We start from the raw sequence: 14,238 nt of genomic DNA, 5'->3' as shown, positions 1-14,238 counted from the left end.
TCTACCCAGCTTCGTAACATGAAATCCCTTAATTTGTGTGTTCCTGGGGGCTAAATTAGCCACCTTTGGAGACTGTAACATTTAAGGTACATGTTCCAATGCTTGTTATGTTAGTTCCTGCCGAGAGACCAAGGTGGAACCTTCTGGGTGTATTTTGGTAGGTGACCAGAACAACTCAAGGGTTTATGAATAGCTCCTTTTGAAGTGGTCAGTTTCGTGAGAATCAGGAGCACTGGGGAAAAGCTCCATGCTGCCTTTAGCTTTGAGGAGCTGAGAAAGGGGCTCAGAGGAATCCCTGGGAATCAAAGAGGGCTAAAGGGAAGCCCTAAAAGCCATTTATAGCTGAATACAGCCAGGAGACAAAGTTCGGAAAAATCCCAGGGGTAGAGCCAGCTCAACGAAGCTAGCTGTCTCGCAAAGACCCGAGATTACGCCAGTATGTCGCGGCTGAACTGCAGTCTTGGGAATCCAGGGAGAAGGAATCTCGAAGGGCAGGTTGAAACCCTGTAATGTGGACTATTGTTAAATCCATCTGTGGCAGTGACTTGTGGAGAGAATTCTAAGGAGAGACCTTCAAAGGCAAGGAAATGTTAGGAATTACTCATGAGACATAGTTTCAACAAGATTATTTGACTTGTTCACGGACGTCTAGGTGGGTTCTTGAAAAATCCATGGACTCAAATCTTGGTTGCATCTGTCATTTATTCTGTGGTGTGGTGTGTTCAACCACAGTTCCGCTGTTAATTCACATGTATTTCAAACTTACCCTGAATGTTGGAGTGCAAGATAAATTTTGTAAATTGTTCTATCTTTCTGAACTTAAGTTTGTTAATGTTTGTTCAAAATCTGTGGACTCTTGTGGTTTAATTCACTGAGGTGGCTCGAATCGCAAACTTTATCTACTTTAAAAAACATTTTTAGTGTACCCAATTCCTTTTCTCCAATTAAGGGGCAATTAAGAGTGGCCAATCCACCTACCCTGCACATCGTTGGGTTGTGGGGGCAAAACCCACGCAAACACGGGGGAAAATGTGCAAACGCAACACGGACAGTGACCCAGAGCTGGGATTGAACCTGGGACCTCGGCGCCGTGAGGCTGCAGGGCTAACCCACTGCGCCACCGTGCTGCCCGTCTACTTTAAACAAAATGATATTGGTCCCTAACCAGGGGTGGCGAGACTGTCATATGAGGAGAGATTGACTAGGTTGGGATTGTTCTTGCTGGAGTTCAGAAGAATGAGGGGGAATCGCATAGAGACTTATAAAATTCTAACAGGACTAGACAGGGCAGATGCAGGGAAGATGTTACCAATGATGGGCGTGTCCAGAACCAGGGGTCACAGTTTAGAAGATTCAGGGTAAACCATTTCAGACAGAGATAAGGAGACATTTCTTCACACAAAGAGTGGTGAGCCTGTGGAATTCATTACCATAGAAAGTGGTTGATGCTAAAACTTTGAATATATTCAAGAGGCGGCTGGATATAGCACTTTTATGTATCTATGTATCCGGATCACCGCCCCAGATCCCAGGGTCAGGCCAAGGGTCATAACCACTGGTTCCCCTTTCCGAATTACATCCTCGAAAGACTCTAATAAATTTGTCAGGCATGAATTCTCTTTTCGAAAACCATGCTGACTTTTCTGATTACCCATGTTTCCCAAGCGTATTAAGACTTTTTCAATTATAAATTTCTTTAACATTCCAGCAGAAGCAGGAAATGAAAAAGAGTATCACCAAAAGTACCTGCTCAAGAATTTCTGCTCCCTGGGTGCTTGGCAATCCAAATCTAGGTAGCAGTTCCTTTTGGATGCCTCATCCCCGACTGTTGATAGACACTTCCAAAGTACGTTATTGGCTGCAAAGTGCTTAGGGGCACCCAAAGGTCACAAATGGCTCGATATAAATGTTTTTTCTGCTGCTGCCACTTGACTCATGGGCACTTCTGCTGGGAACCCAGGAGCTGCTGGAGGCATACCTCAGCAATGGTACATATATTTCACAAAAATTGGCACCAAGTGGCTGAACTGCCTGTGCTCCTCAATGTAAGATCCACAAGTTACTTCCTCCCCTGTCAGATATCCCCAGCTACCACACATTGTATGAAAAGCTAGAGTTCTGTAGGGGTAATGACAATGCTCTAATGCTTGCTACCCAATACCTCAGAAGTTTCTTCACACTACATTTGTTTGGTTTACACCTCTCCTCTCCATTCACAAAGCAGCACAAAATAGAAAAGCTGTGGCGCACGGCTGCTCTTGTACATTCTTAACATGTGAATCAGTTCAATCAGAGCTTCTGTAAACATTTCATTTAATTGAATTGTCCTTTCTTTATTTTTTCATAAAAGAGCCAAGTTCTCAAAAGTAATCACAAGTGACTTAGTGAGTAGACTTCGACAAAACTGACAGCAGAATCTGCTGGCCTTAGCCTGGGGTAAAGATAATAAGAAAGTTCCCCCATGGTAGCCTTCTCCTGCCAGAAAGGCAATTTCAACCCAAACATAGCCGCATTTCACAATGTAAATCTGTAAATCAGCGAAAAATAAAAGTAGATAGGATTCAGGACAATTTTAGAAACATTTGAGATGACTTTACTGTTTCACAAAGAGAGCAGAGCAAAGGCAAAACATGTGAAACAGATGTATATTGAAAGTATCTGACAATTTGAAAAAACTCTCAATGACCGCTTTCTATTTCAAAGACCAACACTAACATACAAGATACATAGTTCACTACTCTAAATAAAAATCCATTTTGTAGTGTCCCTTTTTGTATCGATGGTTATGCAGATAAAACTATGCAATTTAGTTTCTAACAGAGATTCAAAGTGTAAGCATCTCTTGTCTGCAAGAGAATGTGTGGAACACAAATGTCGGGATTTAATTATCCCATCTGCTCCTCTTCTTTCTGGGAGGTGGTTCTGGCACTGCAAAGCCGTCATTCTCAGCGGGACTGGTCCGATTACTACTTCTGCTGTCTCCATTCCTGCTTTCGCTGGTGCTCCTGTTCTCTCCGCTGCTCCCGGTCTCGTTCACACTCCCGCTCTCCCTCATACTCCCGCTCTCTCTCACACTCCCGCTCTCCCTCGCACTTTCCCCACCACTCCGGTTTTGGCTAGCACTTCTGGCCTCGCCATGCCGGCCATCACTACTTCGACTCTCACTGTGCCTATCGCTGTGTCGGCTGTCACTGCGCCGGTCGCCATGCCTGCTGTCACTGCGGTCAACATGTCTTTCGCTGTTCCGGTCACCGCCCCGGTCACTGTGCCTCTCACTGCCTCGGTCGCTGTGTCTGCTCTCTCCTCCGCGATCATTGTATTTGCTGACAGAATGGCGACTGCTAGAATCACCATGACGACTGCTGCTGTCACTGTGACGGCTGCCACTATCGCCATGACGACTAAAGTTGTCACTGTGCCGACTGGTGCTTTCAAAACGGCTAGGGCCGCCATCAACGACACGGTTCACCTTGATCTCACCAGGACGACTGCTGTTGTCTTTTTTCAGTACACCATCTCCGCTGTTAGCGCTGGGAGCTGGGGGTTGGTTGGTGATTGGATTTCCCAGAGGACAGGTGGGGATAATGCTGAGACTCCCAGCACTTGTCCAGTTGCTAGTACCAGCGGCAGAGCCTGTGATCTTAGGAGCACTACCAGTGGCTGCAATAAAGTGTGATTTGTACTGTGACTGGTGGAATAAAAAAAATACAATGTTAGTGTGCAGTGACATACATCCCCAAACGCAAGCATTAGTCTTGCAGATATTCAACCTGTATCAGAAACATTGCATCAATAGATTGAGCTGTGATGTTCTACTACGTAATATTGCTTAATACAAAATATCATGTGATCAACAAATACGGTAGGTTAGAATGGTCTGTTGTGGCTCAAGGATTTGAGGCTTTCACTGATCTCCTTTTGCAGTATGCTGAAGGACAGTGCGATATTGCATGTGGTGCTGTTGGTCTTAGACACTTTTCATTATTGTAGAATATATCTGGTTTATTGCTGAAAAAAAAATTCTGTCGAAGCTTTTCATCCAATTGCAAAATCACATCTAATGTTGGACACTGCGTTTGTGTTTTTCAAGCATGGTTGGTTGGGTGCGGTGTGAACCTTGCCATTGCGAACATTTTTGTTGAGTTCCATGCATCTTTGCTGGAATGACACCTAACCGTACATATTTCTGATATGTGAATTATACGTATAAGATATTTAAATCAGCAGCTGCATAAAATAATCGGGAACACGATAAATAGGGTCAGAGCCATTTTGCTCACCATGCAAGCTTGATGCTGAAATAGGGCACTTCAAAGACATCCTGTAGGATTAATGGCTACGCTGGTCATATTATTTTGGGCTGTATGTCACACAAACCAATGAACAGGCCTAAGGCTGTCACACTCAGTTTTGAAAAATGCCCAGTCCACCTCACATTACCCTGGAAAGGCAAGGTACCTCAAAACATGTAAACAACAGGGAAGCACAAAAATCACAGAATTGTTACGGCATTAGCTCTCCAGACGAACATCATGACTTAGTGCCACTCCCCTGTCTTTTCCCCTTGTTTCTATTCAAGTAATCATCTAATGCCCTCTTGAATGTTTTGATTCAACCTGCCTCCATCGCACTCTCAAGCAGTGCATTCCAGACCCGAGCAACTCGCTGTGTGAACGAGCTTTTTCTCACATCACATTTGCTTCTTTTGCAAACCACTTGTTCTTAATCCTTTTATGAGTGAGTGGGAACTATTTCTCCCTCTCTACTCTGTCCAGCCCCTCATGGTTTTGAATATCTCTATCAAATCTCCTCTCATCCTTCTGCTCTCCAAGGGGAACAGCCCCAACCTCTCCATTCTATTCTAACAAGATGTTCCTCATCCCTGGAACTATTTTTGTAAAGCTAGTAAGCTAGTTGTTTTGCTCTGTTACTATGCAGTATAAATACAAGTGGTATTCACCACTAATAGGATGCCTATTGCCCAATGAGTAACGTGGTACATGAATTTCAGTGCCAGTGTGACGCTAGGTAGGTAGGCTGCTTGTTCCCACGACTGGTGGATCATATGAAACAGCATGTTGCAGCCGCTGTTCACAATAGGAAAGGTATAGACTGTACCCAACCAGCCCATGCTTGCAAACTCAAACATAGTGTCCAACATTGGATGTGATTCAGTGATTAGACAACATTTGCTAAATAATCCTGTGTGCATAAAATTACACTGACAACAGATTTAACATGGTCATTCGGGCTCGCAGTATGGTGCATTTGCATGTACTGGAAGCTACATATATTAATACAGGGGCCCTGCTCTTTACAGACAGAAAGAACATGAACACACATTGCGCCTGTTTCAGTTAAACAAAATAAGTGACAGCCATTCACTCATTCATTTCTCAGGGCAATGCCTTGACCAACGTCAAATGTCTATTTAAATTTCAAACAATGCTTGGCAGTTCAAGGCCGGGTGCAACTGGTGCATTCCCCATGGCAATGCCTCGACCAATTAGAGTCCACTTGCCAATCAATCAGCACTCTCGTCTCATACAATATAAATTTGTTGATCTACTTTGCATTATAGTCTTACGAATGTCCTGATGGGTATAAGATAAAAGCTTCGACAATAAAAATCTTTATTCAGCAATATTCAAGTTCTGTACTGCCAAACAACTATATATATGGTTTAGACTCTATGGGGATCTCTTGTCTAAAGGAATCTACAACTTTGACACAGTCAGTTCCTGAGTGTTCATAAAGAAAGGGTTGATCATGCCTTTGCTGTGAATTTAGGGTGAAACTAAACTGCTGCCTGTGTGATGGAGCTACAACATGTTGCATCCAGACTGGAGTGACACGAGCACTGGGCCATTTCTCATCACGTATCTAGTTACAATAACTAGCAGATCCAGACTCAATGTATGATAATTTGGCGAGATTGAGAGACGCAACATCAGTTAGAATTGATTTATGTCCCTTACATGCTCGTTAGCAGCACCAAGCCTGACAGACACGAAGAACTCAATCACCAGACAATGTTGTGTTGACTATCTGGGCCAGGACAGTAATGGTGCTCCTACAATTGAGCTCATTGAGTCTAACTTAAGGAGGTGCAAATCCCCATGGCTTCTGCCAGCAATTTGTGACACACCCAGAATAGCTCCAACATCAAAGGATGCCCTCTGCAGAAGATGAGCCGAATAACCCTCAAGCGAGAATAATTGCCGATTGGTTGAGGGCTCAGATGGAGGATGTTCTCAGTGTATGATCTCTGTTAACTGTTAAAGTTGGGTTAGAGAGTGGGATACCAGATTACAGGCAATTTCTCGTCTAAGCAAACATGCCTGCATGGGAACCCAGAGGAATTTCCCCATCCACTGACACTAAACTCAACTGCTGAGACCAGTTAATGCAGCAAGAACCAGGAACTAAATCTGGGACCTTTTGTATTGATGAGTGGTGGAATTCATATTTTTCTCTCACGGAGGGGCACCCGTCCAGGTTGGGAAGGAGAACATTAATCAAAAGGACAGATTAATGTGATTTAATTAATTGCAGGATACATTTGATCCACAGTGCTGAGTTTTCTTTATAGATTACAAATACATCAGTAATGCAGATTCTCAAAACCAAAAGTCGGCCACCTAATACGTTGCTTGGAGTGACAGAATTTAAAACAAATAAATATAGTCATCAAAATTGTGGGAATCACAAAGGTCACATAAATCCTGGTGAATGTAACATTTTTAAATGTTTTAATGTAATGTTAGCGTCAGCAGTCTTTCTAAAAAAACATTTGATTGGTCTGATAGTGAACATTGCAGAAATTAAGTTCTTGTGGCCTCCAGAGAGCTGTTTATGGCCTCATAAATTTTTGCTCAGTATCACTATTCATAACGACCAGTTACAGTGATAATTCATCTGCTTTAAACATTTGACACTATATTGTTGCAGTTTGGTACTTTTGCCTACCTTAGTGACAGTCCCCCCACCATTATTACTTGAGCTAACATTCGGCACAATTTTGCATTTGCTGGACTATTTGTCCCATGAGTAGGCTGCTAGTTATCTTTAACTTATTAACTGTCAAGGATTCCAAAGACGCATCAATGTAGTACAGCTAGGTATCTCTGGGTGGGTGTCCACTTGTATTTTAAATAATTGCTGTTTTGAATTGATAACAAAGAATGGAATATAAAAATACTCTGAGCACTGCATTGGAAGGTGAAGCAATAGGGAGGGTTCCTCGGGTGCAAAATATAACAAGGATCACTTTTATAACCCCAGGAACAACAAAAGAATCTCCTTGAAATATGTTAGGGGTAGCTACAATTTAAAAACCCAACAGCATAGATCTGTCAAAGAATCTTTACCTGAAACGCTGCTTTCATTGCTGACATTCTGTCTCCCATTGCTCCTGTGGATGGTTTGTATGCTTCATAATTAGACAGCACGTTGCCAGATGTTCTGTCCTGTAAAAGTCAATTGCGGTTACCACGTATCAAGTAACAGGTTTAAGATTAATAGAGTCAAATAAACGTCAAAGTTCACGGATTAGAAATTCATGAGTTAGCTGAGGAATATATTGTGATAGGATTTGATAGAGGGGTTTACATCAATGCTTTTTTAACAGCAGTTTGCCGAAGAGGATTCAACAGAGTGGAATGTAGAAAATGTACGCCCATTCTGTCCATCACAGCTGAGACATATCCAGCCTCATGTCATTTTCCAGCTCATGATTTGCAGCCTTTTATGTTATGGTCTTTCAACTGTAAATCCAAATACTTCTTAAATCTATGCATCCTGTTTATTACCTCTTTGCTAAGGGAAATAGAAGGACAAAATCCTTCTAGGCTCCTCGTAATTTTATCCAGCCCAATTAAAACTCCCCTCAGCATTCATTGTTCAAAGAAAACCCCAGCCTATCCTATTTCTACTGGACACTTGTAAATCTCCTCTGTACTCTCACTATTGTGATTGTTTGGAGAAGTGCCTTTTGTGGCCAGAGACCGGCCATGATCATGTAATCTCGGACATCTTTGCTGCATGAAGGCTCAAGAGCCAAAGCCAGTTAATCCACCATTTGAACATGGTGTCAGAGTGTGCAACGGAAATTGAGTTGACTTTGATAGCTGCAAGGGAGCCAGAAGGTGTAAGAAATGGCAGAGGATAATTAAAATTTCATTCTGCAACTTTGTACAGGACACTGGTCACTGCGTGAATCACTAGGGCATTGAATATTCCAACATCTGCTCCTATGAAGATGAAGACAGATTTGAAAATGAATTGGAAAGTCTCAATGGCAAAACTATGAAATTGCCGCAGAGCTAAACAAGAAGCCTGAACAATTAAGGTTAGCAACTCTGTTATCAGTGCTTGGTAAAGAACACTGCAAGCTGTATTACTGTATCACCAAGGAGCAGAAAAGCCAATCTTGTGAAATGTTGTTGCCTTAAGGAGCAACTTTGAGCACTCAAATGGTATTTATGAACGTTAGGTGTTCAACACCAGAAATTAAAAAAAAAAAAAATCTTTTTATTGGCATTTCTCATATTTATAGTACGAAGTCTTACAACACCAGGTTAAAGTCCAACAGGTTTGTTTCGATGTCACTAGCTTTCGGAGCGCTGCTCCTTCCTCAGGTGAATGAAGAGGTATGTTCCAGAAACACATATATAGACAAATTCAAAGATGCCAAACAATGCTAGGAATGCGAGCATTAGCAGGTGATTAAATCTTTACAGATCCAGAGATGGGGTAACCCCAGGTTAAAGAGGTGTGAATTGTCTCAAGCCAGGACAGTTGGTAGGATTTCGCAGGCCAGATGGTGGGGGATGAATGTAATGTGACATGAATCCCAGGTCCCGGTTGAGGCCGCACTCATGTGTGCGGAACTTGGCTATAAGTTTCTGCTCGGCGATTCTGCGTTGTCGCGGGTCCTGAAGGCCGCCTTGGAGAACGCTTACCCGGAGATCAGAGGCTGAATGCCCTTGACTGCTGAAGTGTTCCCCGACTGGAAGGGAACATTCCTGCCTGGTGATTGTTGCGCGATGTCCGTTCATTCGTTGTCGCAGCGTCTGCATGGTCTCGCCAATGTACCACGCTTCGGGACATCCTTTCCTGCAGCGTATGAGGTAGACAACGTTGGCCGAGTCGCACGAGTATGTACCGCGTACCTGGTGGGTGGTGTTCTCACGTATAATAGGGGTATCCATGTCGATGATCTGGCACGTCTTGCAGAGATTACCATGACAGGGTTGTGTGGTGTCGTGGTCACTGTTCTGAAGACTGGGTAGTTTGCTGCAAACAATGGTTCGTTTGAGGTTGCGCGGTTGTTTGAAGGCAAGTAGTGGGGGTGTGGGGATGACCTTGGCAAGATGTTCATCGTCATCAATGGTGTGTTGAAGGCTGTGAAGAAGATGACGTAGTTTCTCCGCTCCGGGGAAGTACTGGACGACGAAGGGTATTCTGTCGGTTGTGTCCCATGTTTGTCTTCTGAGGAGGTCGGTCCGGTTTTTCGCTGTGGCGCGTTGGAACTGTCGATCGATGAGTCGAGTGCCATATCCCGTTCGTACGAGGGCATCTTTCAACGTCTGTAGATGTCTGTTACGCTCCTCCTCGCCTGAGCAGATCCTGTGTATACGGAGCGCTTGTCCCGCGCAACCTCAAACCGCGCAACCTCAAACGAACCATTGTTTGCAGCAAACTACCCAGTCTTCAGAACAGTGACCACGACACCACACAACCCTGTCATGGTAATCTCTGCAAGACGTGCCAGATCATCGACATGGATACCACTATTACACGTGAGAACACCACCCACCAGGTACGCGGTACATACTCGTGCGACTCGGCCAACGTTGTCTACCTCATACGCTGCAGGAAAGGATGTCCCGAAGCGTGGTACATTGGCGAGACCATGCAGACGCTGCGACAACGAATGAACGGACATCGCGCAACAATCACCAGGCAGGAATGTTCCCTTCCAGTCGGGGAACACTTCAGCAGTCAAGGGCATTCAGCCTCTGATCTCCGGGTAAGCGTTCTCCAAGGCGGCCTTCAGGACCCGCAACAACGCAGAATCGCCGAGCAGAAACTTATAGCCAAGTTCCGCACACATGAGTGTGGCCTCAACCGGGACCTGGGATTCATGTCACATTACATTCATCCCCCACCATCTGGCCTGCAAAATCCTACCAACTGTCCTGGCTTGAGACAATTCACACCTCTTTAACCTGGGGTTACCCCATCTCTGGATCTGTAAAGATTTAATCACCTGCTAATGCTCGCATTCCTAGCATTGTTTGGCATCTTTGAATTTGTCTATATATGTGTTTCTGGAACAGACCTCTTCATTCACCTGAGGAAGGAGCAGCGCTCCGAAAGCTAGTGACATCGAAACAAACCTGTTGGACTTTAACCTGGTGTTGTAAGACTTCGTACTGTGCTCACCCCAGTCCAACGCCGGCATCTCCACCTCATATTTATAAACAGTTGTATATATACACATCACATTTTTCTCACCTGTGCTAATTTTCTTTATTATACAGAGGTTTAGTTTGTCCTTTGTTTAACTGACCCTACGTGCCTTTCATTGCCCTCTGGATCGGTCTATGGTTCCACCCCCTACCCTGTTCAGCCCCCCGCCGCCCACCCCGGCTTCGGCTGTGCTTTTCTTTTATTTTCCGGACCGGACAGAGTGGAATCATCTCTCGTGGTTTCCCTGCATCCCCCCCACTTTTTTGGTAACTCATCTATCTTGGTGTTTTAGTAATAAAAACATTAAAAAAAAATTCTTATTAGGTTACTCCTCGTTGTTGGCCTCGAACAGGTTTTGGAACAGACCGACAAACTGCCCCCAAGTATCCAGGAAGCCTTCCTCTGACCCTCGGGTGGCGTACTTAATCTTCTCCAGGTGGAGAAATTCCGAGAGGTCAGCGAGCCAGTCTGCAGCTGTGGGTGGTGCTGCCGATCGCCAGCCGAGCAGAATTCTCCGGTGTGCGATTAGGGGAGCGAAAGCAAGAGCGTTGGCCCCCTTCCCCATGTGTAACTCTGGCTGCTCCGATACCCCGAAGATTGCCACTATTGGGCATGGCTTCACCCTCACCCCCAAAACCTTGGACATTGCCTTGGCGAAAGTTGTCCAGAATCCAGCAAGCTTGGGGCAAGCCCAAAACATGTGGGTGTGGTTGGCCGGGCCCCTCTGGCACCGTTCACATTTGTCCTCCACCTCCGGGAAGAACCTGCTCATTCGGGTTCTGGTCAGGTGCGCTCTGTGCAGAACCTTGAGCTGCATTAGGCTTAGCCTTGCGCAGGAGGAGGTGGAGTTCGTCCTGCTCAGTGCTTCGCTCCAGAGTCCCCATCCTACCTCTGTCCCCAGCTCATCCTCCCATTTTTGTCTGGTCTCGTCCAGTGGAGTGCAGGCTCTGTCCAGTAGCTGTCCGTAGATTTTCCCACATAGCCCCCCCTTCTCGTTGCTTGTGCCTATCAGGTCCTCTAGTAGTGTGGTTTCTGGGGCCCCAGGGTACCCCACTGTCTCTTTGCAGAGGAAGTGTTTTATTTGGAGGTGTCTCATTTCCTGTCCTTTTGCTAGCCTCCACTTCCTTGTCAGTTTGTCGAGTGTCGCCAGTCTGTGCCCTACGTAGAAGTCCCCGACCGTCAATGTGCCCCCGTCCCGCCTCCATCTTTTGAAGGTGGTATCTAGCATGGCTGGGGGGAATCTGTGATTGCTGCAGATGGGTGCCATGGGGGACATTTTAGTTATCCCGAAGTGTTGTCTGAGCTGGGTCAATGTTCTCAGCTTGACTGCTACCACTGGGCCTGTTGTGAATCTTGTTGATAGGGATGGGAGTGCTGCTGTGGGCAGGGCCCGGAGGGTCGTTCCTTTACAGGATGCCTCCTCCATTTGTACCCAATCTGTGTCAGGTTCTTGTACCCATCCCCTCATTCTTTCTGCCGTTGCTGCCCAGTGGTAGTATTGTAGGTTTGATAAGGCCAAGCCCCCTTTGATTTTCCTTCTTTGCAGTGTCTGTTTTGGGATTCTCGGGTTCTTAACCCCCCCCCCTCCCCCCCCACACAAACGCCAAGATTAGACTGTCTACGTTTTGGAAAAAGGCCTTGGGGATGAAGATAGGAATGGATCTAAACAGGAAGAGGAACCTTGATAGTTCGTTCATCTTGATCGTCTGCACTCTCCCCGCCAGGGAGAGTGGGAGTGAGCCCCACCTTTGAAGGTCTCTTCTTACTTCCTCCACCAGACTGGTCAGGTTCCACTTGTGGATCTGTGTCCAGTCTCTGGCTGTCTGGATCCCCAGGTAGCAGAATCTGTTCTGGGCTGTTTTGAACAGGAGCCCCTCCAGCTCTCTCCCTCCCGTTTGGGTTCACTGGGAATGCCTCGCTTTTGCCCAGGTTAAGTTTGTAGCCCAAGAAGGTTCCAAACTCTTTCAGCATTTGCAGGATTGCCTTCAGTCCCTCCTGTGGCTTAGAGACATAGAGGAGCAGGTCACCTGCATAGAGTGAGACTCTGTGCTCTCTGTCTCCTCTCCGGATTCTCTTCCAGCTTTTCGCGTCCCGCAGGGCTATCGCCAGGGGTTCGATGGCTAGAGCAAACAAGAGTGGGGACAGGGGGCAGCCCTGTCTTGTTCCTCTCTGCAGCTGGAAGTATTTAGAGCTGGTGGTGTTAGTTCGGACGCTTGCTTTGGGAGCGTTGTACAAGAGCCTCACCCAGGCAGTGAACCCCACTCCTAGCCCAAACCGTTCCAGTACCTCAAGGAGGTATTTCCATTCGACTCTGTCGAAGGCCTTTTCTGCGTCCAGGGAGACGATCGCCTCTGGTGTTCTCTCCCCAGAGGGGGTCATTATTACGTTCAGCAGCCGCCTGATGTTCGCTGTGAGCTGCCTACCCTTGACAAAGCCGGTTTGGTCCTCTGCGGCCACCTCTGACACACAGCCCTCCAGCCTTTTGGCCAGGACCTTTGCGAGTATTTTCGCATCCACGTTCAACAGTGAAATGGGTCTGTATGATCCGCATTCCGTCAGGTCTTTATCTTTTTTGGGCATCAGTGAAATTGTAGCCTGCGCTAGCGTTGGGGGCAGGGTGCCCCTTGCCAGTGAGTCCGCGAACATGTCCCTTAGGTGTGGGGCCAGTACTGGTGCAAATTTTTTGTAGAAGTCCACCGGGAATCCATCGGGTCCCGGTGCCTTCCCCGCCTGCATGGAGCTGATGCTCCCCATGATTTCTCCCAGGTCTATCGGTGCTTCCAGCTCCGCCCGTCTGTCTTCCCCACAACTGGTAGTTCCAGTCCGTCTAGGAACAGTTTCATCCCCGCGTCCCCGTTGGGGGGCTCGGAGGTGTACAATCCCCGGTAGAAGGTCTCAAATGCCCGATTGACCTCCTTTGGTTCTGTTACCAGTCTGCCTCTGCTATCCTTTACCTGCGCTATTTCCCTTGTGGCTGCCTGCTTTCTCAGCTGGTGAGCCAATAGGTGGCCAGCCTTGTCTCCGTGTTCGTAGAAGGTCACCCGTGTCTGACGGATTTGGTACACTGCTTTCCGAGTGGATAGCAGGTTAAAGTCCATTTGCAGCTTTTTCCTCTCCGCCAGCAGCCCTACGGCCGGGGCCTCGGAGTATTTTCTATCGACTTCCAGAATGGAGTCCACCAGTTGTTGCCTGGCCACCCTCCCTTCCCTATCTCTGCTTGCGTTGTAGGCTATGATCTCTCCTCTGATCATGGCCTTCAGTGCCTTCCAGAACGTGGAGGGTGAGACCTCCCCGTTTTGGTTGTTACTCACGTAGTCGCCGATGGTCCGGGATGTTTTCTGACAGAAGGCCTTGTCGGCCAGGAGGTCCGTGTCCAGCCCCCATGTGGGGCGCTGGGCACGGCCTGTCTCCAACCTTACATCCATATAGTGTGGAGCGTGGTCAGAGATAACGGTCGCGGAGTAGTCCGTTCCCGTGATCCCTGGAAGCACCGATTTCCCCACTGCAAAGAAGTCGATACGGGTGTATACCTTGTGCACTTAGAACATAGAAAAATACAGCACAGAACAGGCCCTTCGGCCCATGTTGTGCCGAACCTTTGTCCTAGATTAATCATGGATTATCATTGAATTTACAGTGCAGAAGGAGGCCATTCGGCCATTGAGTCTGCACCGGCTCTTGGAAAGTGCACCCTACCCAAAGTCAACACCTCCACCCAACTCTAAGGGCAATTTTGGACACTAAGGGCAATTTATCATGGCC

General features: G+C 46.6%; 1 protein-coding gene across 3 annotated transcripts in view; it reads right to left on the bottom strand.

Moving 5' to 3' along the window:
* Positions 1-2,307: 2,307 nt before the first annotated feature.
* LOC140398326 (ATP-dependent RNA helicase DDX42-like) overlaps positions 2,308-14,238 on the bottom strand; it is a 192,406-nt gene continuing 180,475 nt past the window's right edge. For all 3 annotated transcript variants that reach the window (XM_072486893.1, XM_072486894.1, XM_072486895.1), the window contains 2 exons: positions 7,371-7,469; positions 2,308-3,688 (listed from right to left, as the gene is read on the bottom strand). In XM_072486893.1, the coding sequence (XP_072342994.1) occupies positions 2,882-3,688; positions 7,371-7,469 (906 nt within the window). In that variant the 3' untranslated portion in view covers positions 2,308-2,881. The remainder of the gene's footprint in view (positions 3,689-7,370; positions 7,470-14,238) is intronic.

The sequence above is a fragment of the Scyliorhinus torazame genome, chromosome 21 (assembly GCF_047496885.1).
Source record: "Scyliorhinus torazame isolate Kashiwa2021f chromosome 21, sScyTor2.1, whole genome shotgun sequence".
NCBI classification, from domain to species: domain Eukaryota; kingdom Metazoa; phylum Chordata; class Chondrichthyes; order Carcharhiniformes; family Scyliorhinidae; genus Scyliorhinus; species Scyliorhinus torazame.
The sequence above is the reverse complement of the archived record's forward strand: the minus strand, read 5'-3'. Positions and strand labels throughout refer to the sequence as shown.